The sequence below is a fragment of the Phoxinus phoxinus genome (genome assembly GCF_949152265.1).
Source record: "Phoxinus phoxinus genome assembly, chromosome: 21".
NCBI lineage: Eukaryota > Metazoa > Chordata > Actinopteri > Cypriniformes > Leuciscidae > Phoxinus > Phoxinus phoxinus.
The window spans coordinates 9,286,431-9,310,972 of NC_136896.1; the positions used below are offsets into that span (position 1 = coordinate 9,286,431).

General features: G+C 39.2%; 1 protein-coding gene across 15 annotated transcripts in view; it reads right to left on the minus strand.

Moving 5' to 3' along the window:
• rbfox3a (RNA binding fox-1 homolog 3a) overlaps positions 1–24,542 on the minus strand; it is a gene marked incomplete at its 3' end in the record, with an annotated part of 409,029 nt that overhangs the window by 91,035 nt on the left and 293,452 nt on the right. For 3 of the 15 annotated variants that reach the window (XM_079595147.1, XM_079595149.1, XM_079595137.1), the window contains exon 1: positions 17,234–17,577. The exons of 7 other annotated variants lie outside the window; for them this stretch is intronic. In XM_079595147.1, coding sequence (XP_079451273.1) covers positions 17,234–17,359 — 126 coding nt within the window. In that variant the 5' untranslated portion in view covers positions 17,360–17,577. Of the gene's footprint in view, positions 1–17,233; positions 17,649–24,542 lie in introns of those variants that run through there. 5 more of the 15 variants (XM_079595144.1, XM_079595143.1, XM_079595141.1 and 2 more) reach the window with 4 other exon arrangements.

Sequence of the window (24,542 nt, forward strand, 5' to 3'; positions counted from 1 at the left end):
GGGTGGGAGGAACAAAAGTGAAGACAGATTACTGGAGAGAGAGAAAGAAAGATGGAGATAAAGAGGTGCGAAGAGGGAGAGTGGCAGCGGGTCGCTTCTGGTCAATGTTATTGTGGTGGTACTGACAATTGAACTGATGGGGAGAGAAACGCACGTGCCACGGGGATGCAGGAAATCATATGAATCAGTCTCGAACTCGACACAAACCTACTGACACAAACATATGCAAACAGACATCGGATCCAGAGGTCTGAGATCAGCTTTCCCCCATTTCAACTTCTCAAATTCTGCTGAAGAATATGATAATCAGGTTTTACACAAACGTGTGGCATTTATGCAGTTTGACTGCAGCTGTCACACAAAGATGTTATAAAGCTTTCATTCAGATTGTTGTGTTGTTCATATAATTCATATAAAATAATAAAACATTTTGTATTAAATTGCAAAATATGCAAAACAAGCATGTTCAGTAATGGTCTCAGACTTTTAGACCATGCAATGTACATAAAAATCAACACCATGTCTAAAGTACATTCCAAAAAACAGAAGTTCCCAAAGTGCAAAGACATTAGCTCAGTACATGTAAACATGTAGAGCACACACACGCACATGCACACGCACACACACAGAGTCTGACATCAAATGGCAATTTGACTCATTTGATTCCTTTTAACTGAGACACGTGACATAACGTGCTGCCACTGCAAATTCTCCCATATGCTCTCTATGCCCATAATCTTCCCCTTCTTAACAGACAGAAGGACCTCAAACCAAAAGAGTGAACAAAGAGATCTGTGCACAACGGGAAGCTCTTGTTGTTTGGGTATACACTCTTACAAAGCACATGGAAAACAGTTTTCCTATGAACATTTCATTCATGTAATAATAATAAAAATAATAATAAAACTAGGTTGGGGTGAAGTAAATGTTAGTGGTGCTTTCCCACGCAATGCTAGGCTGGAGTGGATGGTTGCCAGGGTGTTGTTATTTGGTTGCTAATGTGTTCTGAGTGTTTATTTTAATACGGTACTACAAGATATCTACAGTATGTTTGCTAGAGTTGCTTACTGGACCAATAAAAAATAAAAAAGCTCATCCTAAAGTCATCTTTCCCCCATTTAGAGTAAATCTAAGAATTGTAAGGCAGGTTTTAAATGTGAACTATTTTGAGCCTTACAGATGTTAGAATCCATTAAGATCAGAGCTGAATATGCAGCAGGATTTCGGTCAAAACCAACATGAAGCCCAACTACACTTATATGAACAGACAGAACTTTAAAGACCACGAAGGGATGGGATGTTCCTTCTCAGTGTAAACAGAGGTCCTGATGGGTGGAGACCATTTCTAACCGCTGACAACTCTCCAACTCCACATGCTCGAAGAAATCCAGTGGACGCACTTGAAAGTGCATATCTCATGGCCATATTCATGATTCATTCATCTGCACACACAAATCAGTTCTTTTCTCACCCGTCAGTCCAGTTTAGAGGATGATGCTCGCTGTGTGTCATAGTATGCGAGTGGACCCCTGTTGAAGCACACAGATCATGATGATCACAGGCGTGTGATCGGAGGCCAATCGGTCCGGTAATGATGCTGATGTATCATGCCAGTAAGTACAGGAGCACAAGAAGCCCCTTAAGCAATTATGCCAGCATTAAATAATCATTACGCAACCTCATCAGGAAGCATGCATATTCAATGCTAGGGGAGAGAGAGGGAGAGAGGAAGAGCTACGTGATTTTTAGAGGAAAATGAAGTTCTGGACTGATGAATATTGAGCAGTATCAGGCCAGGCAGGCGCTTTGATAAGGCCGTTTCTAATGAGGAATGGCCTGTTTTACACACATTTAAAGAAAGGGTGAGCCGAGAAACATACAGGCAAAGAATGAAAAAGTATTCAGAGAATAAATGGCCTTGCAGAAAATGGTACATAAGGAGTATCATCTTAAAGGTGCAGTAAGCAATTTCTGGTAAACGCTGTTGATATTTGTAATCACCAAAACAAACACGGCCCTACTCAAGAAGACCACACCCCTATGTTGATGCACAAACATAGCACGGTAGTCCAAGTAACTAATATATTATAAATATGACATACTCAAGCAAAAGACAGCATATCGTAGGTCTGTGAAACACAGCTAAAGCAACATTACTCATGTATCGAGAAGAAATAAAGCAACCTCGGCGTGCGTTTTCAGGCCTTTTAAGGTCGCTCCAGCGCTGTAAAACTCTCCGATATTAACGTGGATCCTACCTCTCGCCTGATCATAACCCTTCTTTTAAAAGTTATATTCCTCTGGCCTTTTCCTCTTTTGTATTTTCTCTGCCATCTCTCTCTTTCTATAGTCGTTCTGCTAATGTCTGTCATGTGCACGGAGCTCTCTCTTCCCCCATCATGAGTGTATACGCTCCTTACTGCTGATTGGCTACAAGTGTGTTTTGGTGTTTTGGTGCTCCAAACCACTTTTCAACAGCGTTTAAAAAAAAAAATAGCCTACTGAACTTTTAAGCCGTTTAAACACTCGATTTGCCATAAATGTTTGATTCAAACCCAGTTTCGATTTCACCCTACTCATCCTGTAGGTCTCTTCACATTGCACTTTCGTCACAAACTGCATTTATCAATGCAGGTGACAAAGGCACCTTACCCCTGTAGCTATGTAACGATTTACGCAAAGATGCTAAATTTTTCACTTTAACTTTAATTCACTTTCGCAACTCAGGACAAATTTATATCATACCATTGAGAACTGTAGTGGAGTGAATCCCTGATCTAGACTTGTGCTTTTACACCAAGCAAAAAAACTGAACTTTCAGGCCGAAACGTATTGGAACTAAGTCACAATTCAATACAACTGGATACATCACAATTTCATAATTGGATCACCACTGAAATAAAATAAAACTACAGTGAAATGTATTTATTCATTTATTTACTGTTTATTTTTATCTGTCTGACGTTGTTGCCATAATGCATTGCTATGGTTGTGTCTTGCTGCCGCAAGCTTTATGCTTTCTAAAATTAAATTGACTTTTTCTTCTTTTTAGTTGCATTTATTCTGCTTATTGTACAGTAGCCCACATATAAAATACAATATTTGTCCCATTTTCATTGAGACCACACAGTCTGTTTACAATGTCTGTACATCCCTCTATACATTGGGTTGGGTATACATTGGTACTTGAAGTGTGCACCAATGTGCACTAATGTACTTGAAGTGTGCTCAATATTAAATGACTCGGAATCAGGGGCACAAAAAAAACTTGTTCAGGACATCCCTAAATATAACTATCAACAAAGCCCTAAAAAAAGCATCAAATCTCATGTCAGCAAATCTCAGTCATTTCTTTTTCTTTTTTCAAATCTTGTGCAAGTGAAAGTTACAGTATCAGAAGACATCAAAATGAAAAACCCTGTATGACGCTTGCACTGCACTACAAAGTGACGGGGGATGAAAATGACCTAATATTTTCAATGGAAGTGAATTAATGGATTTTCATTCTCTCCAAAGTGCTGCATGTGTAATTAAGGAGGACTGGCCAGCCGGGGGCTTCTGCGGTGCTTAGCAAACCGTGGCTGTCTCTGAATGTGTCTATGCCGCAGCGCTGTACTTTCTCTCTGTGTGTGTGTGTGTGTACTTACATGGGTTTTAGCGTATAAGAATATGTTTATCTCAGAGTGTGCAGTGTGTGATGGAGTGTGACGCTGAGGTGAGTTGGGGTGCGTCTCCCACACGCAGCGTTACATTAATTCCACTGGTACAGATGAAGTAATATCTGGAGGGTAGTGTAATTAGTTCACATTCAATTGGACTCAAATACTTCATTATATACCTGCCAACAACACCAGGGATTGATAGCCACAGTTTCTTTTTCAATTTCCTTTTTTTTTTCTTCATTAATGGCTTGGAATTAATGGAATGACATGGTCGAGTCAGGCATTGCTAGGGGAGAACATTACGGCACCAGAGCTGTATCATGGGGTTATCGGAAGCGTGCAAGCATTAGTTTATTGGTTTAATTTTTTAGGCACTCAAAAAGTGTATCATTCATTTGCAAGTTACAAAAGTAACACAAAAAATGAAACAAAATAATAAATAAATAAATGAATAAAAGATTTTTTTTTCTGTGATTTTCTAATGTTTACAAAGAGATACTGAGGCAAGTTTTTTTTGTCAGTTCTGCCATGACGATGTCTTACTTCATACAACACACTTGCATCAGGAAAGTGAATGCAATTGTAAAGACACTTCACACAAACACGTTCATATAAACTAATGCCCCAACCTCAACGCTGTTGTCTTATTGAAATATTTGTTCGCACGGCTCAGTGGCCTTTAATCTTCCAGGGATCCGATTTTATATTTGTCTTCTGTGGATTTACTCCCTAACTCTGCCTCTGTTTACCCAGTGTAATTGACAAGCCACTTAGAGGAATGGGAAAAGCAAAGTGGGGCGGCATGCCCTGTGCTTCAGCATGCCTCCTCCAGTCTGTCAATGTGTGACTGTATGTTTGTTTAGCATCTGCTATACTTGTCTAAAAACACTTGCCTGATGCACAGGGGACATCAGTTCTCTCTCTCTCTCTCTCTCTCTGCTGTCTGTTGACCTGTGGCTGACACAATCAGCTTGTCACTGCATGTAATAAAGGAAGGAGATATTCTGGACTTCCTGCTTCTACTTTTAGTATTCGTAGGGTGCCGAATATGTTTGCCGGCCTTCATATGCCAATTACTTGACAGAAGTTGACAAGTTAATGAGAACATAAATGTCAAATTCGGTGAGTTGGTGTGACGGAAATGCAATACCGGATACATTTGTCAAATTTAATGTCACATTCTTTAATTAGAAAAACATGTTATTTCAGGTTTTTGTGATAAAAGTTTAAAGTTCATACAGATGACGCTATGGATCAATACATAAAGTGGATTTATACAGCAGCCCAAAAACGCATTTGGACACTTAAAATGTATCAATTTCAAAGCAAAATATAATTTAAAAATATCATCAAAACAACAGCTTTGCAATAACTTTTAACAAAGGTTATTTTTAGTGGAGGTACTGTATGAAGTTAAAATAATAAAACATATATTATGTAATTAATACTTGAATATACAGTATATACATAAAACAAAAATATAGGAGCACTGTATAAATGTTTTTTTGTTGTTGTAAATATCCAGCAAACAAAATGCCCTGTGTTTGTGGAGGAGCGCAGTGTGGCGCAGCGCAAATAAATAAAACAGAAGCTATTCTTTTTCCGTTCACAAAATGCACCGGTTATTTGTTGCCATCTGCCCCGTAGATGAAAGGTTAAAGTTACAAAGAGGGTCTGATGTTGCATGCAGGTTTTAGTGCCAGCCTTGGAATGAGCTTTTGACATCTTGCAACAACAGTTCAATACCCATCCAGGGGAGCCTCCATCACCCGTGTTTGACGGGGGAGCAGGCAAAAAGACGAGCCTTGGCACCTGGTGTCTGAAAACCCTGTGACTGTTCTCAGCTGGGGGGAGGAGTTCTGGCTGATGTAAAAGCTATCTTTGATCTGAATAAAAAGCTGAAGGCTCTGGAAGGGTGCACTTTGCCATTATTCATGGGAACTTCAAAGCCTTCGTAATTAAATTGGAAGAATACCTAACAAAGAAACAGCCACAACGGAGGGAGAGAGAGAGAAAGAATAGGAAAAAAGAAGGAGAATAAATACTGGCGCCGAACCGAAGCCATGTCGAGCAATGTCTGGAAAGATCCTGAGGGATGTTGGGAAGTGGTGCAACCCCGGAGCACAGATGGATCTGGAGGTGGATCTAAGAGGCGAATCACATCATCTCTCCCCTCCGCCCTCTACAGGAACGCCACAGGCGAGCGCACGGCCCGCTATGATGAGGCTGACCACCGTCTACCTCCATTTGTTCTACCTGACTGGTCTGTGAGGGCTGCAACCTGCTAGATACCCCCTTTATGCCCCTAAAATTACCTCCAATCCATCATCTATCCCAGATATGACCTAATCGATAGGTGGGCTCCCGCTGCTGCCAATGTCAGGGATTTTTTTTTTCCTCCGTCAGAAGTTCTGTGAAGGTAGGAGTGAGGTCGGAAAAGTGCCGGGGAAAGTGCTGAGTCGCCTTGAGCCCACAGACTTTATTCATCTTATCAAATTACAGCCACCTCAATAACCATCTCATGGGACTCGAGACTGGAGAACAAGATTTCTCAATATTTCCTGCTCTGCTTGATTTCATTGTATTTTTTTCTGACGAATGGTGAACACAGAGTGCATGAATGTTGAAAGGTGCCAAAAGAGGACGCTGATTCACTAAAGCGATCATCTACAAATTTCATCATCATTAATACACTCAGATCTATCTATCTATCTAATATAACACACTTACAGCTCACATTTATGTTCCAAAATTAAATGAAACCATATTAGGAAATGTCTAAACAATTCTGTACATATTTATTCATATGCAAAGTTTGTCACATTTTTCCTCACAATTTTTATCCTATTTTTAAGGTAAAGATATTTTACACCTGCTTACAAAAAAAAAAAACAGCCCCATATGACAATATCTACTGGTAACCATTTTTTCTCTCATTTATTTAAATATACTGTAGAAAGCAAAACTGTTCATATTTAAGGAGTAACAGCATTTCAGCCTGATCTGACCTTTCAAGTTGATTTAGTCATATTAAATATTTATGACTTGAATAAAACCAGCTCAATTGCTACCACAAACCACATTTTTAGGTTAATTGATTATTTTTTTAATAGGAATACGCAAATATTTTCACATTTATAAAACCGTTTGCTGTTCTGTCACTCCATAATTTGCAAGGATACAAATGGCACCAGAAAAGCCTCTTGGTCTCATATACGAGATTGAAGGCACTCTGAGCTGGTTCCCTCAAGTTCAGTGTGAATGGCTCGAGCGATTAGAGTAATCACTTATGACAGAACACGCGGAGCAGCTAGCATCCAAAACATCCCTCTGCCCGGCCTGTTTTAATTACACCACATCTCACTCACACACACAAAACTGGTGATCAACCTCAACAGCAATCATCTTAATTTCTAATTATCCCAATTAATGTATGCAAATGGGGTTAATTCAAACTTATTGAAACCGTTTCCAAAAGCTGTGCTATCAGCGAGCAGCTCCATCAATTAACATCAATATTTGTCTTGCTTTTATTATTTAATTTTCCCATGGTAATGGCCACAATTAGCAGTAATTAAGAGCTTCCGTATGTGAGAGGAACCGAGCTGTTGATTAGAAGCGAATTGAAAGGTGCCAAAACTAGATCCCTCCCTTCCAGCTCCTCCATCCTCAGGGAAAAAAATGGGCAAAGAGAGAAAAAAGAACATTTAATCAAGATTTTCAAAATGGAGCAACATGAAACTGATCTACCGCCTTGTGAGAAAAACAAAAAAACACACATAATGACAGCAAAGATTTCTACAGTCTGTCGAGTATCAAAAGAAAAAAAAGAGGGTGATTAGTTTTGAACGTAATGGCTATGTGCTGCAATGCATGCTGGGCAAAGTTTTCTATGACATATATACAAAATGGAGTTTCAACAATCAATTTGCAGCAGTCACAAAGGAGGCGATATGTCAGCGCGCATTTCATTACATTTTCCGCTTTCTTTCTTTCTCTATGGTACGCAATGAAAGGCTCTGTTAATCAGAGGCATATGTTGCATTATTTATTGCAAGCATGATAATGTCATTATTGTGCATGCGGGGCCACAGGGACCGACTCACTTTTGCTGTGCGGGTGTAGAACAGCATGCAGATAATGCATTCAGCAGAATTACACTAATACCAGCAAACATAAAAATAAGTCGAACAAAAATCTAAATCATTTCTGCTAGCTGGCCCTGTAGGTTAATACTACTGTGCCTAACAGCAGGTAGAGACCTGAACGAAATGAAAATTGCAATTAGAGAAGAATTGATTAATAGACAGCCCTGTATTAAACTATGCTTGACTAAGCTATACATAATTCACTAGCCGTGTTACTGAGCTTTGCTTTAATATTGGACTGAAAATGGCTGCAGGGTTTATGTAGCGCTAATTGTTCAGCAGGTGAGCGTCTGCGTTAACAACGCTGTATTACCCTTCGGAACGCAGGAAATGAACTCATTCATTTACGGACCACGAGAGTACAGGCTAGCTAACTAAAACCGTGTTGTAAACATATGGAACTGTCAGCAATTAGGTCTAGGAATATGAAAAACACATCACACGAGTGAGGTTAAAGGCTACTGAACTTTAAATGTCAACAACAAATGTCCGTCGCTAAGGTACAATTTCTACGCCATCTGTGTCGGAATATTGTCGCGTTTGACAGCTGACTGATGTGCGCGGAGAACGCTAAGGTAATTACAGAGGGGATCCACATCACTAGTACCATCTAACTACCATAACCTTTTGAATGTCAGGTTGAAGACCTCGTCGTACCGTCTACGATCCCAGCGTCGGAGGACCTCCTGCAGACACTACATGTACGAAGTGAGGCACGCTAATTAAAAACACGTTTTCACGCTAACCTTTAAAACGCTAACCCCTGCTTTAATGGCCTTTAGATAACGTGGTACCTGTGCTATCAGGGCTGCGCACCTATGTCGATCCTCGCCTCACCTTTACATAGCTCTCTTTCAATTAGAGATAGCGAGAAGGAGAGCGAGAGAAGGGGGAGAGAGATGACTAGCGTCTCATTTTTATGTGAGCGGAGACTTGAGGGGAGCTGTCTATAGGCCCTTAATTTACGGCGGAGCAAAAGTGGCTAAGCAGATGGAGACAGATACAGTGGGACACGAACTTCTCGTACACACACACACAGACACGCGCATGCAGCTTCTGTCGTAAATTATGCTGAGCAGTGGAGAATTTATGGGGCACAAATATCTCAGTACCAGCCTATCATTTCCTAAGCACTGTCAGTGTAATTCTTTCCTTGCCTGTCTAAACACACAGATAAAGCCGATCTTGACTACAGCAGAGACTGAGAAGAGACAGTTAGACATGGTTAGGGATAGGGAGGTGGTGGCGAAAAAAACCAACAAAAAAACCAACAACGTGGAAAGCCGAATGAAGTGTCATATGTTCGCTATAGCGCTAAAGCGGGCATTTAAATTCAAATATCACATATGCAGCTGCGATGCATTACTGTCGACATGTTTGTTTAAAGGTATGTTCCGGATTCAGTGCAAGGTAAGCTCAATCGACAGCACTTGTGGCATAATGTTGACTACCACCAATTAATCCTGCTTTTCTTTAGTGAAGAACATACAATGGAAGTGAATGGGGCCAAATCTGTAAACATAAAAAAACTCAACAGGCTACTTTCAATAGTACAACCACAAGATGATGACAATACATTAACATCATTTAATGACCATATAAGGGATGAAAACAACTTTACAGCTCATATAATACACAAGTTTTAACAGAAGAATTAATGTACACTACCTTTCAAAAATTTGGGGGCAGTAAGATTTTTCTTAATCAATGATATTAATACTTTTATTCATCAAACATGATAATAATTAACAGTAAACACACTTACATTGTTACAAAAGATTCTGATTTCAATTGCTGTAATTTTGAACTTAGTATTCATCAAAGAATCCTGAAAAAGGTACCAACGTACCAACTAAAACGGTTTTAAACATTGATAATAGCAAGAAATGTTGTTTGAGCACCGACCGAATCAGTATTTTAGAATGATTACTGAAGGATCATGTGACACTGAAGACTGGAGTAATGATACTGAAAATTCAGCTTTGCCACCACATAAATAAATTGCATTTTAAAACGAATTAAAATAGTTAATAGTTACAATAATATTTCACTATATTTCTGTTTTTACTGTAGTTTTGATTAAATAGATGCATCCTTATCGATTATCCTGAGCATAAGGGACTTCTTTCAAAAAATCTTAGTGATCCCAAACTTTTAAACAGTAGAATGAGTGCTTTTAAAAAAGTATAAGATTTATATTTATGCTTTTAAATCCTCTAAAAATTGGACCCATTTACTTCCATTGTAAATGCCACTCCATAACCTTGTTTGTCAACATTATTACACAAATGCTGCCAATTGGACCCAGTATATTCCTTTAAGAATGTGTTTTAAATGTAAAAAAAATAGTCCAAAACATAACAAAACTTTAGAAAGCAGAAAAACAAGTAAGCAAACAAACAAAAGAGAAAGTGAAAAAGCCCCTTTTAAGTATTCTTCTCATACGTATCAAAGACTCCACGGATGCCAAAGGGTCCGTACACCCAATAAAAAGAGTCTCGCTCAACAAACTAGGTATGGCTGAGAGAAAAGTGAAAGTTTTGAACCAGTACAGCAAAGAAATAGCAAAGGAGATGAAGGGGCAGCATTATAAATTCAGCTCCAACTTCATGTGAGAGATATACTTCAGGTGAACCAGAGCTAAGATTTCGGGGCTTATATAGGCTTAATGGGAAAGGTGGTCGGGGCTGGCGTATGGCGTGTGCCCTTCTGCTACCCTCGAAGTCCTGGCCATGAGCAGCGTGCAAAGAAGAAGAAATGGCATCCAATTTATCCAGCTATTCTCCTCCTGCTCGCAATGGAGCTGAAGTGCTTTGCGTGTCTGCTAAGGAAATGAAACGCTGCTAATTAGCTCGTCTTGGAGGCGCAACACAGAGGAGACTGCAGTTGGTTCGCCTCAAAAAGTCGTTCAGTCGAGTTGATATCTGGGGGAGGATGATCAGAACAGCCCGTCTCAGTGAGGATAGTGATCTCTAAGCTGCGTAAGTGATTACAAGAAACATAAATAAAACATAAAATGGAGAATGAATGAGTTTGAATACTGAACTAAAAAATGTAGTATTTCTAAATGCAGTATATCAATGCTCAAATATCATGTAGAATAAATTTTTCAATTTAACTTAATATGAAATACACATTTCTGTCAAGAATATCTTTCAATAATTTAACAGTTCTTAATTTAATCCATGAAAAAAGCTGTATTTATTATTTTATATTTAATTTTAGCCACATATTTAATATTGTAAATGCTTGAATTCACCTCTCCTCCATGTGAAGAAAAGTTTAGTGGTTCGCCATCGTCACAGGCAACGTTCCTGTTTGTCCCTTCTCTGACTGTACAGTTTGCATGAATAAAAGACATTAGCAACTGGAACATGCTTTTAAAGATGCACTTTTATCTTCTATAAGAAGTTGCACTGACATGACAGGCACACAAAACTAAAGTCGCTCTTCATGAGAACGTTTATGCTAAATGGGGTACATATTAATTATTTGCAATACATGCATCGGTCAGTAACAGCCTCAGCTACACAGAGATTGGATTTAGTGACACACAATAGGTGAATAACACCTCCAGTATGTGTGCACGAATTGATCTGCGCACCACATCTGCACTGATACACAGATAACTAACTACACTCCAGCCTGAAGTCTTCTATGCATCACAGGGTCTTCAGAGATTTATTAAGACCTACCCAATGGATCTAGAAGACCCTGGAGGACCCAACCTTTCCATAATTCTCACCTCTGGAGGATAACCGCGGTGCAGAGCCAGTGGCGGCCCAGCGTGCATTGCAGCAAAGCACAGAAACATCAATACCGATGCACACTCTGAACACTGGGGCATGTGGGGAACATCACAACATCTGCAGAGTTACAGAGATCTAATGCAGACACGCTCACACACACATGCCACAGCTCTGATGTTTCTCTCTTAATAAAGTTTTTGATTAGGTGTCGGTTTGAAACTCATATACTGTATATTAGACTAGTAATCAATTATGAGTTCAGCTTCTGATTTAAAACCTGTGGATTTTTTAAAAACAACAATCATCCATCGTTTTGGCAAATATCAACAAATCAGTTTCTTTACATTTTGTTTATATAAATGTGACTGATCATATTTGGTTTGTAGATTATGATCTAACTATCTATACAGTAGGTAACTGAATATCTACAAATCAAATGTGAACATATCAAATATAATCAAATTGAAGTGTTATTTAAAAATGAAGCATTGAGTTTAAATTTTTATTTGAGTAAAAATGATATAATATATGCTACTAACAATAAGTTTAATAATATGAGAAGCATTTGTTTTTTCATAGAGTATGAATAGTCTCTATGGCTTTCGACTTCATAGCTAAATCTATGGGCATTTCATTACTAAATATAAAAATGTTAAACATGATTAAACCGTTAAATGGAGATATCTGAAGCGTTAACTCAAATGGTTAATTATCAGCTCAGAAAAAAAGAAGCTTAGAGTAAAATGACTAATTTCTCTTGTGCGCCCAATTATGCAGGAAGATAAATATGGGGATGGCTAAATAGATGCCGATGCGGTGGCCTAATAAATAACAATACAATGCATCATTAACACTAGGGCACAGTGAAGGAGAGGACTTTGGTGAATTAGCTGCATGAACTAAAAAATGCAGTGTGAAAATACAAAGAAACTTTTTTGTTGATAGTGCTGATTCGAGTGAAAAGCCCAAGAAAATAATTGCACCTTTGATTCAATCACCAGCAGAGACCACAGATGCATATTACAAACATCACTACCAAATTCTCCCGAGTGCTGAAGTCATTGTGTTTTTGGAATCCGCAGGTTTTAGTAGATCTCTGGAATTGGATAGCCTTCAACTTGAATGTGATGATCCAAACAATGACATAAAAAAACACTAATTCACCACTAATGCACACTTAATTTCTATGCATACAAAATATCTTCCTTTAATTTAAGATTGAAGGGATGACAAGACAGAGACAGATGTTGGAACATCGCATGCATTGTAATCAATAATTTAGTGGAGCTGATAGAAACGATATTTTAATGAGATCCAGAGCACTTCACATAACAGAGAAAACCTATGAAGAGAGTTTCCATTTAGTATTAATATGAAAATGCTATGTTCACTTTACATCAATGCAGAGCAATCAATGCTTGTCTGGGGAAAACACTCCCCTTGTTGTGTGTGTGTGTTTACAGACGTTTAAATATGTGTGTGTTGCACCACTGCGCTACGATGCTGACAGGGCACGTACCTATTTCCTATAATAACCTGCTTTAAATCTCACCGGTCAAAACATTTCTTCTTAAAACATGTATGCGCACACACACACACACACACACACACACACACACACACACACACACACACACACACACACACACACACACACACACACACACACACACACACACACACACACACACACACACACACACACACACACACACACACACACACACACACACACACACACACTCACACACACACACACACACACACACACACACACACACACACACACACACACACACACACACACACACACACACACAAAAAAGGTCTTTCTAGCGGGACTCTAAGCAGTAAAACTAATTTAGACCGAAGTGACATAAAAGAATCCCTTGAACTTAAAACAAAACTTGCATTTCTATTTGAGCACAATCCCACCTGAACGACCAGCTCATTAATTTGATCTTATCAAATGTGTTTAAGAGTAGAAACAGGCTAACTACAATACCGTTAGCGAAACAATTACCTATTGATACGCAGTATCGATACAACCGGCTATACAGATTCATCCTCATTGCAGCTGTCGTTTAGCTGCGTTAATTTGCACTTACTGTTTCTGGACAAACCAGAAAGAACACGAGACTATTTGAAGCTGACGTCTGCTTTAGTGCAGTGGACATCAACTGATCCGTATTCCCCGCGGTTTCACTTCCATTTCCAAGCCATTATGTCATCGGTTATTGACAAGCGAGTGTATACTCGGTTACACTCATAGCGAGAGTTTGAGTGTGTCCAGTTTGCACGCACACACGGCGTTTTAAATATCTGATCATTGTTAGCAGGGGTTGATGTCACTCAGCAGGACGTCTTCAGAGGGGAATGAGCTCGACTATCTCTCCTGTGCAGCACAGAAAAAGAAACGGCTTCAACCACTCCCTTACATTTCTTTGACTCTCCTTTCTGCTCGCACTAGCCCACCCGTCCAATTATATCTCATTGTGGCTGAGCATTCATATCCCTCTCAATCCCCTCTCATTCATGGATTTCATTTTCCCACACCTTCCTTTTCCTCTCCTTAATGTTTCCACCCTTGTTATTCCATCTACCTCTACTCTGGCTGTTTTCAAAGCTGGCTTTATTCCCCTCTGTAGCTCCAGACATGCGAGAGACCACCTGCAGCAGAGCAGGTGAAGCTTTTGTGCTGACAATTCAACATGTGAAATACACACAAGCGTTCCCCGTCCTCCCTCCACCCCTATACAGTACGTAACGTGTGTGTATTTTGGAGTTATACTTGCAAAATGACTTCGACCGCTGCTAGAAATGACTAAAAACTCACTAGAGAATAAGCTTCTAATATTCAGCTCCATGGCTCAGGAGAAAATCATACAATAGCGAGAATTGTTTAACTATCCTGAGCATGGGTAAAGATTTTCGGTCCTCCAGGGAGGGAGAGATGCTTGCACAAGCAGATTTACTGCTCCGTATTGACTCAAGACTTGAGAACCAGCCTCTGCCGCAATAAAAGGAGAGGGAGGGAATCTTATCCAGCCAAATTTAAATTAAATGTAGATAGAGGTCACGTTTGCTAAAATAAAAAAAGAGTGAAGAATGTAATGGAGAATTTTTTTTCCCACATCTGCGAGGACCTTTTTTTTTTTTTTTTAAACACTCACTTGACATCACTGTCTGACGATTATTTTTGTTATTTTCAATAGCAGACTGTATAAAACGACAGTGGTTTGTTGTTTAAATGAGGTTGTAGAGCAAACTACCGAACTAGAAACACGTTCTTGCCTCTGCAATTGTTTTGTTCTGCAACTCCACGCAGTCTTAGAAAACACACCGTTTGCTAAAAATAATTACAAAAAAGAACCTGCACCACAACCTGCGTGATGCTATGGCTGAAACTTTTGCTACTAAACAGAAAACAAAAGCTGTCTGGATCCCTAGCTAATTCCTAATCCGATGAAAACAGTAACGCAACTAAATAGCATTTACCAGCACTTGTGCATGTAGACAGCGGCCAGCACACACACACACACACACACACACACACACACACACACACACACACACACACACACACACACACACACACACACACACACACACACACACACACACACACACACACACACACACACACACACACACACACACACACACACACACACACACACACACACACACACTCTAACTTCACAGACATGCTGTACAATGTGGAAATCAAGAACCCAACTCAAGATTTGAGCTATCACAGAGGTGCCGAGTTTTAAAAAAATTACATTTTATTAAATGTTAAATAATTATCTATATGAACGAAGAACAAGTGTTTTTATATGCTTAAAGATTTACATAAATACACATTAAATTAGATTTTCTCCCAAAAACACAGTTTTTAAACACACTTTCTTTTCACTATATTGTTTATGAAGCACATAACGCCGTTTCCTTTAACTATTTTTTTGTACATACACTGCAGTCTAAGATGAGGCACAGGTGAGCAATACGACACAAAAGAACAAAGACAAAAAAGGCGAAGAAACAAATCTTGTTACAATTCACAATCTACAAGATGTGACGTGTGGTATGTGGCTACCATTTCAGCAGGTGAATAAAAGCAACAAAAAAAAAAAAAAGGAATAATGAATATGATCCTGTAGAATCCCTGAGGGTGTGATAACTCTTTCTGAATCTGTCTGTATTATTTGGGAGTGAGTCATACTAAATTTGATAGATGAGACCCAGTCTGATTCTTTCATTCTTTTTTTTAAAAACTCTCGCATCAACCGACTTCAGAAAAAAATCTGAAATCGCTGAAACAAAACACTAATATTGAAACCAAAACAAACCCCTGCTAGCGTCTCGACTGCGACGAGCCCGATATGACAGATATTTGAGAGACGTTTCTCACAGCTAATCAATTACGGGTGTACACAAAAACAAGCCCTGACATCTTGTCGATGACATCTGTTCAAAATCAGATGAGGAATTATGAGGACGCTCAAACGCGCAAGCATTTACAGGATGAATTCTTAAATACGCCTTATTTGTATGCACAGACACACATGTACACACACAGCGAACGGCGTTGGGACAGCAGAGGCCCGGACAGCTGGTGTTGTGTGTGTGTTTGCCAGGACAGCGACTGTTAAGGTGATGAGTGAGGAGCGATTTGGTAGCAGCATGAGGCAGGTTATCTCTCAACAGCCTTATCATTCTTTATATCTGAGCAATAACACACCATCTAGAGGAAAGCAGCAGCCTGCCATCGCACACACCACCCGTAGTAAAGCACACACACGGCCAAAAACAATCACCGCAGCCCCTCACGTGCCACCCAATTTCCAAGCACCTTCAGATAAGTCAGCCAACCCACATTTACTAGAACGGACTAATTCAGTGACATCTGTCCACTTTCAGTCAGTAGCTAAAAAACACACACACACAAAAAAACACAGACACAACTTCTGACACAGAGAGCACTTATCAAACAATAAGAATGTCAATACAACTGATACGGTCAAACGTAATTACAGTCGTGGGTTTCTGAAAACCTTCAAGAGTGAATTCTTGAAATAAAAACTGCTACCAAGCTTTAACAGAGGAAGCGATGTGTGTGTGTGTGTGTATATATATATATATATACACACACACACACACACATATATATATATATATATATACACACACACACACACGCGCGCGCACACGCACACACACACACACGCGCACACGCACACACACACACACACACACACATGTACAAAAAAGTGAAAATTAAAAACATTGCAAATATATTTATATTATAAAACCTAGAGAGAAAAAAATATAATAAAACAATATTGCTAATTACGAAACCAACAACAACAAAAAAACAGACACTTATGCAATAACAAATAAAAATGGGGGGAAAAAAGCATGCGCAAAAAAGTTTGTATAGTATACAGTATGGAACAAAAACAGTATACAAAACTGACACTGCGAAAAGTTACAGCATGAATGAAAAGATGGGAACAGAGAAAGGGATGACCCCTGCCGAGGGCTTTGAGGGAGGAGGCACATGAGGAGGAGGGGGTGAACACAATGCTAGCACGTGTCACCCGCAAGTAGCAGAAGAAGAAGAAGAAGAAGGAGGAAGAAGCGCAAGACGGAGGGATGGGGATTGCCTTACCTCGGGTAGGTAGAGGAACGCAGGGGGACACTGGAGAGAGTGAGTTAGCATCCCTGAGCCGGAGAGCAGAAGACAGCCTGTGTTGGCCATTGAGCACAGCATGTGGTACCGGGACGTTTTGCGCATTAAGCTGGGAGATCCTCTCTCTCTATCTCTCCCTCTCCCTCTCTCTCTCTCTCTCTCTGAAACCTTCACTCTGCCTCTACTCCTTCTTTTTCTTCTTTGTTTAGTGCAGAAGTCTCTTTTGATTCTATCTGGCTCTTTTGCTGTTCTTTCTCTGGACTGTTTCTTTCTGGAGGTGGGCTGAACGCGGGCGTGCGAGTCGTCTGAATGGTCCTGGGCCCTCTGTCATCAAGGCTCGGCTGCGCACTTTCACTTACACTCTTACACACGCGCGCACACACATACGGAAGCCAATGTGAGCCCTCGGAGAGAGAAAAGGGGAGGTTCTGCCAGAGCGAGGGAGAGCAGGAGGAGGAGGAGGAAGGGAGAGATGCTGAGAGGGAGGAGGCAGGAGTTCCCGGGGGTATTCAAAGATCAAACAGACCCACTGTAGAAAATGAAGGGAATGTATAATGACATCACAACAGCTGATCTCGGACATTAATTGCCGGTCTCCGCAGCACCGCGCACTTCTTTTTCCTCGCGCAACGGAGAAGACGACCACGTACACAAAACATTTGATTTGTTTTTGTTTCTCTTTTCATTAATTATTCACTGTAATCATCTGACTTCCTGTAAGAAATAATGAAAACGACACCTGAATATTCAGCTTTCGTTTAAATGATATGCAAGGGGTTTGATTGTAACAATTTTAATTAAACAATTATTCAATGATTTAAGGTGATCGAAGGTAATGGCCACCAAAGCTAGAGTCTTGTCCAAAGGCTGTGGAGAATGAGACAGCTCTGGGCTGGACTGGGATATGGGTAGGGTTCATTTAGGGTCTTTAGGGGGTTGATCTATTTCCCTTTGGATGCAGACACACCAGATGTGCCCCCATTATGGGGGATCAAACCCCCACCAACAAACCGTGCAGCAGCCAAACACAACCGCACAACCCCATCCACAACGTCCTTTGGTGGACCTTTAGAGATAATAATAGGGTCTTTTTTTTTAGTTCAGAGGAAAAAAATATAGTGTCTGGAATGAGGTTCATGAGTGGAAAAAAACATTTAAGCGTATTTGATTTTAACATAAAAAACTCTGACTTTACATTGATTGAAGCCTGATTTACTGATGTCTCAGGTAAGAGTAAGAGTTTTAATTTGTGATTTGTACAGTAAGTCTGTTTTATGGTTTTCTTAGTAATTGAATTGTAAATTATGGTTAGAGTGCTATACATTTCGGAGCCTAAATAGCTGATTATGATTTAACAGAGCATAGATTTAATTAATTAATATTAGTTATTACAATTATTAAATATTGTAAATGAAAACATTTTGTAGATAGTGTCATAGTATAATAATCAGTAAACATTTTCGGACATAAAAAATAGGCCTATATTTTATTATTTATTACTTTAATAATATACGGACAACTTCAACCTCTCTGACAATAAACCATTACAATTAGCAAATTTTTATTAAAATTATGTCCGCCTAAAACCTGAGACATAATTTTCAAAAATACTTTTTCATTGAAGTAAGAGGTATTTGAGATATATCAGTTTTTTTTGATAGTTATTTTTCTGATAAATCAAGCAAATGATTTAAAAATAATATCATTTTACCAAGAGGTGATTAAAAATTCCTGTTCAAACTGATAAAAATGTGCTTGAAGTGTATCTAGTGTATATCCTGGTGTTTAAGCAAAATTGAAAATATAAAACAAGGATCAAAGTGAAAACGTATCTTCATTTCTTTAATACCGATATTAAGTCTTAGATATTAAGCCCTTTACTAATGAGTCTTACTAACACATACATCACTTGTAACATAAGCATGCGTGGATGTGGTCATTTTTACCACAGAGAGCCATAGCATGGGTGAAAATGAGCAGACTATTGTGCGGACGCATCTGAACTTTTCCATTTAAGGTGCAGACACAGATCTTTGCGGCTTCTTTTCATTCTGCTTCTTTGTCTAAGCGTCCTGTCACTACCCTGTTAACAGTGCTAATAGAAACTGATGAGACATTAGCTTTAATGAGCTGAGTGAGCTAAAGAAATAAAGATGAGTTCACTGGACAGTCATTTTCACCAAAGCTAACTCTGACCATAATACCAATGGACAGCCACAAACACTCATTAGTACTAAATGTCCATTTCAAGTCTACACTCATAATGTTTAAGCACTAAAATAGCCTAAATACCAAAAGAGAGATTACAGTCTACAGTGCGAGAAACTGTCAGCTAAAAATACAAACACAAAAACTAAACAAACTGTTGCTCACCCTGTGAAATTATGTTTCTTTACATGCAGCCTGTCTAAAAAAATTTTTTTTTTCAATATAGAATACAATGCTGAAATGATCTCCACACTTGATGGATAAACATCCTCAAGAAAACTGAAGTAAAAACTGAATATGTTACAGCTTGGATTTTTCACATTGCCATTTTCTACAAGCTCCATTTGCAGATGTACAGACACTCAATCAGCGGGGGCAACTGTAAGATCCCTGTTGGCACAGAAACATCAGTGTGGATGAGCATAATGACATAAGATTTCAGACTGTATCAATCAAACCACACACCGCTACTTCAAAGCCATTCAGGTGCTGTGACTACCCCAAAACACACCCCTCCACCAGTTACAACAAATAACTTGCAATCACAGAAAGTAGATTGTGGATGTGAACCGTATGGTTCACGTGTTCTGGGATTGCTTTCCTCTTACTTATGAATCCATACATCCCATTGGAAATAAAAAACACACAAATTAGATATTTCATTGTATGGACAAAAGAAGAAAAAAACACTGGGACAATTTTCGAAATATCTTCTTTTGTGATCCACAGAAGAAATGGTCAAACAGGTTTGAAACCACATGAAGGTGAGTGGTCAGAACTTTCACTTTTGGGAGACCTATTCTTTTCATTTTTGCATAGCTAAAATTCCCAGCAATGTCTCAAAATGTGCTATGATTCAAAAGTCTGCAACACAATTTCAATAGAATTTCAATTATTTCTCATCAAATTCCTCCAAGACCAAATCATCTGTAATGTGCTATCACGCTCTCATATCTCATCTTTTACTGTATGTCGAGAATAGTCTTATTTGCTTCTGATTTTATTTCTCTTCATAAGAAACATCCAAAACAAAGCTGGCTTTTAAATCAAACATAACCAAGAACTCCTTTAAGTCACCTGAGCTATAAAAAGAGCAACCCCTGAGTATTAAAACCTCCCCCGAGATGCATTTTGCCGTATTTCCTCAGATAAAATCTTCATAATCAATTATTTAGCATACATATATGTCGATCAATGGCATATGTTGGCCGTACCCTTGCAATTTTCATGTTCTCCAGTGCAAATGAGAACAGAGGTGTTTTATCATGTCTGTCATGTCATTTATAATCTTTGTAAAGATGCCTCTCCGAAGTTCACCGGGAAGTCTGAGATTTTTCGACTTTATTTTTTTTCAACTCATCCTTATGAGAACTTAAATGCCCTGTGACATTGAGAACTTCAAAGCGGCACTGCTGTAACTTCAAAGATGGTTTGAACTCTTTTTTTCAGTCTCCTCGTGATAGAGAACGTCTTGTTTACTGACACAATGCAAAAAGCCCAGCACGGAAGATGGGACCGGGGGTGGGGGGGTTGGCGGTGGAGAGGGGGGCATCGGGGCAAGAAGTACTACGTACAGAGTCGGGATGGGCGGGGGGGATGAGAGCGAGAGGTGGGAGAGCACGTCTAATGCATTCAAAACACAAACGGTCATGAAAAGCTATCAAGTCCCAGTGAGCTCCGGACGCACGTAAAACAGGCGCATGCAAAAAAGCCAGTGGTTGTCTATTGGAAAGTGACTTTCACATGCGTCGTCCCTGGCTGGTAGTAGAGCCGCCGTTTGAAATGTGGAATCAAAGGGTCTGAATCCTGACAGGAGGCTGCCATATTAGACATTCTTCTACCCTCGTCCCCTAAGGTGCTTATCCTCTGGAAAGTGGAACAACAGCAAAGAAGAAAGTCAAATCTGTCTCCTCAGTCTTAAGGTGATTGCAAAACTTGACCAAACTATGAAACACTGTTGTCTGGTTTTAACACAGCTACAGTGTTTTAAATGTGTAATCAATCCCCCTCCATGACCACCTCCTTTATATCATCCTTGGAAGCTGTAAAAAAATTAAATAAATAGCAAATATAAATAAATTAAAATTCCCGAACCGAAAAGGCGTTCGACCGTGTCCCTTGAAGCCATATGGCACGCACTGATAGGCTGTTTATACAACACCGTTTTAAACAACAAAACAACAAAAATGCGACTCTCCGAAGGCGATGACGTCATGCGCATGCATATTACGTGTTCAGTCTATAGTGTTTCATCGCCATCTAATGGCCTGGCAGCAGAATACAGGGTTTTTAGTCGTTTTCACGAATCAGTGTAAATGGGGATCTTTTTGATAATGGTGTCGTCTGTACACGGAAAACTTCTCCATTTTAAGCATATCGTTGTCGTGTAAATGTACCCTAAGATCCCATGAAGTTCCCGAAGAACTCATAGAATGGGTAAAGCTGCTGTACGAGGAACCAAAAAGGAAAGTGCAGGCAAACTGCCGGAACAAAGGAGGTCCATATTACTGTGGGCGTTCACCAAAGATCGGCATCATCACTGCTCTTATTCACTCTTGTGATGAACGTTGTCACGTGAGACCTACAGCAGCCAGCGCCATGGACACTTCTCCATGCGGATTACGTTATGCTTGCAGCTGAAGAGAAAGACCGCCTCGAGCAGAATGTCCAGGCGGGGAGCAATCGGCTGGCAACTTTAAATGGCAATGTTAAAAAGACGGAGTACATGACAATAGACCGGAACAAGCATGGTACGATCAATATTGACGGCACTGACCTACCAAGAACTGAGACATTCAAGGATCTTGGCTCAATGATCGTAAATTGATGGAAGTCTGAACTATGGAGGCCCTGTGCCAAATGGCATCCTAAGCACTCGCGGTCTTCCTACGAGTCCACACTGTCGCGACGTTACGCCACTTTGGCAATAGTGTGCATCGAGGGCGCATATCGACTGCAAAGGGGGCACTCACGTGCACTCTTCTGAAACCTAAAAAGACAATTGGGACACCCTACGGTCTCATGAACCTAACGGACAAGCGCACGCGTCAGCCATTGTAAGTCACTGTTGACCCAAGACGAAAGAAGTAGATCAAATAAATGCCCATAAACTTAATGGACAAGACGCTGGTGATTTTCTGCCAGGACATTATGCGTTTTTCTAAAGATTATTTTCTTGCAGTGTAGAGGGGACAATATTATATAAATGCTACTAAAATCTATCCTTAAAAAACATTTAAAATGGTCATTACTTTCAATCATTCTAAAGGACAGGAAATACCCCTAATTGAAGACTCACTCAATGACATGATGATGTAAAAGAACAGCTGAATCAGTTGTTTTAACAGATTAGAAGAACTGATTCACAGAAATGAGTCACACTTCCCATTACTACTGGGAAACACAGAAGCCTGTTCATTCATGCTGGTGTTTCCAATCGAATTAGAGCTCAGTTTAAAACCACCAAAACATCATGAATCAGCTTCACAGTTACACCATTTCCCCCTCTCTTACTCCATTGGGTTTCTATAGCCGCCAGTTCACAAGGAGGTCATGAGCATTGCATAAGGCAATGGCTGTCCGACCACATTACCTGCAACAGTCCAAACAAAGCTGAAAATCTTGCAGGGTGACGCACTAATCTGCCATTTCACTGCAACATGAGAAAGCACAGTGTTTTGCACCGGGGGAAGTTTGATCATATACAACAAAGCATTATGTAGCTGTAGCTTATGACTACCTGAGGATTGCTAGTCAAGACTGCTGGGTACTTATTGTATCACATCTTACTGAACAGCAGTGGGGGTCCACAATGAATAAACCTCTGGCATAGTGATTGAGCGCATGTGCTTATATTTTCATTTCATTTCACTGCACGAAATTGAATTTGACTTCACACTGCGCCATATTGCATTAGCTCAAAGGGTAACTTGTGATTACCCAGAGTACAATGGGTTTATTAGGGCATAATTGAAAATATAATTGTAAGTAAATTAGCTCACTATTGTGCGAGTGTATTTTGAAGCGATTAGAGCTGAGAGGGGCTGTGCGATGAGTCGAAATGAAGGAGCTAATTATTGATTTGGGAATCTTGGGACGGCATTTGGCACTTCCGATGAGAACCTGGGAAGCAGGAAAAATGAAAAAAAAGGAAAAACTATTGTTCTGTTTATTTTTTGTTTTGTTAATCGATTTAACAAATCATCAAAATAGCTATAACATTTACAGTAACACTTTAAAAAAAGGTCCAATATAGATAACACTGAACAATACTTTAACATAATTTAATAATCTTGATTAATTTTAATGTCTACATATATTACCTGTCAAAAGGATGGGGCTGGTAAGATTTTAACATCTCATGGTAACCAATGCTGCATTTGTTTGAATAAAAAAACAGTAATATTGTAAAATATTTGTATAATTAAAATAACTGTTTTCTGTTTTAATAAACTTTAAAATGTAATTTATTCCAGTAACGACAAAGCTGAATTGTCAGCATCATTAGTCTTCGTTAGTCTTTAGTCTAACTTGATCCTTCAGAAATAATACAAATGTGCCGATTTGCTGCTCAAGAAACATTTTCTACATTTGAAAATGTGTTATGCTTAATATTGTGTGTAAACCATCATACATTCTTTTCTGGATTTGTTGATTAATAGAAACAGCATTTATTTGAAATAGAAATCGTTTTTAACATTATACATGTCTTATAAACTGTCACTTCTGATTAATTTAATCTGTCCTTAATAAATACAATTATTAATTTCGTTCAAAACAAACAAAATCTTACTGTCCCCAAACTTTTGAACGTTATACAAATGCATGTTGAAAATATTATGAATAAACATGAATTAACAATGAACACATTTATATATTAGTATCATTGTAGATTAATAAATGCCTAAAAATGTTTACGACACCCAATGCAACAACAAATGTAAACAAATTGACCATACCACATTTACTAATCTGACACTAAAGAGAATGCTAACCTGTATTTCTGCTCAAATTTGTAAATCCAGATTGTGCAAATTGTTTTGTAAATCCATTTTATTGTAATGCCACCAACTGTATTATA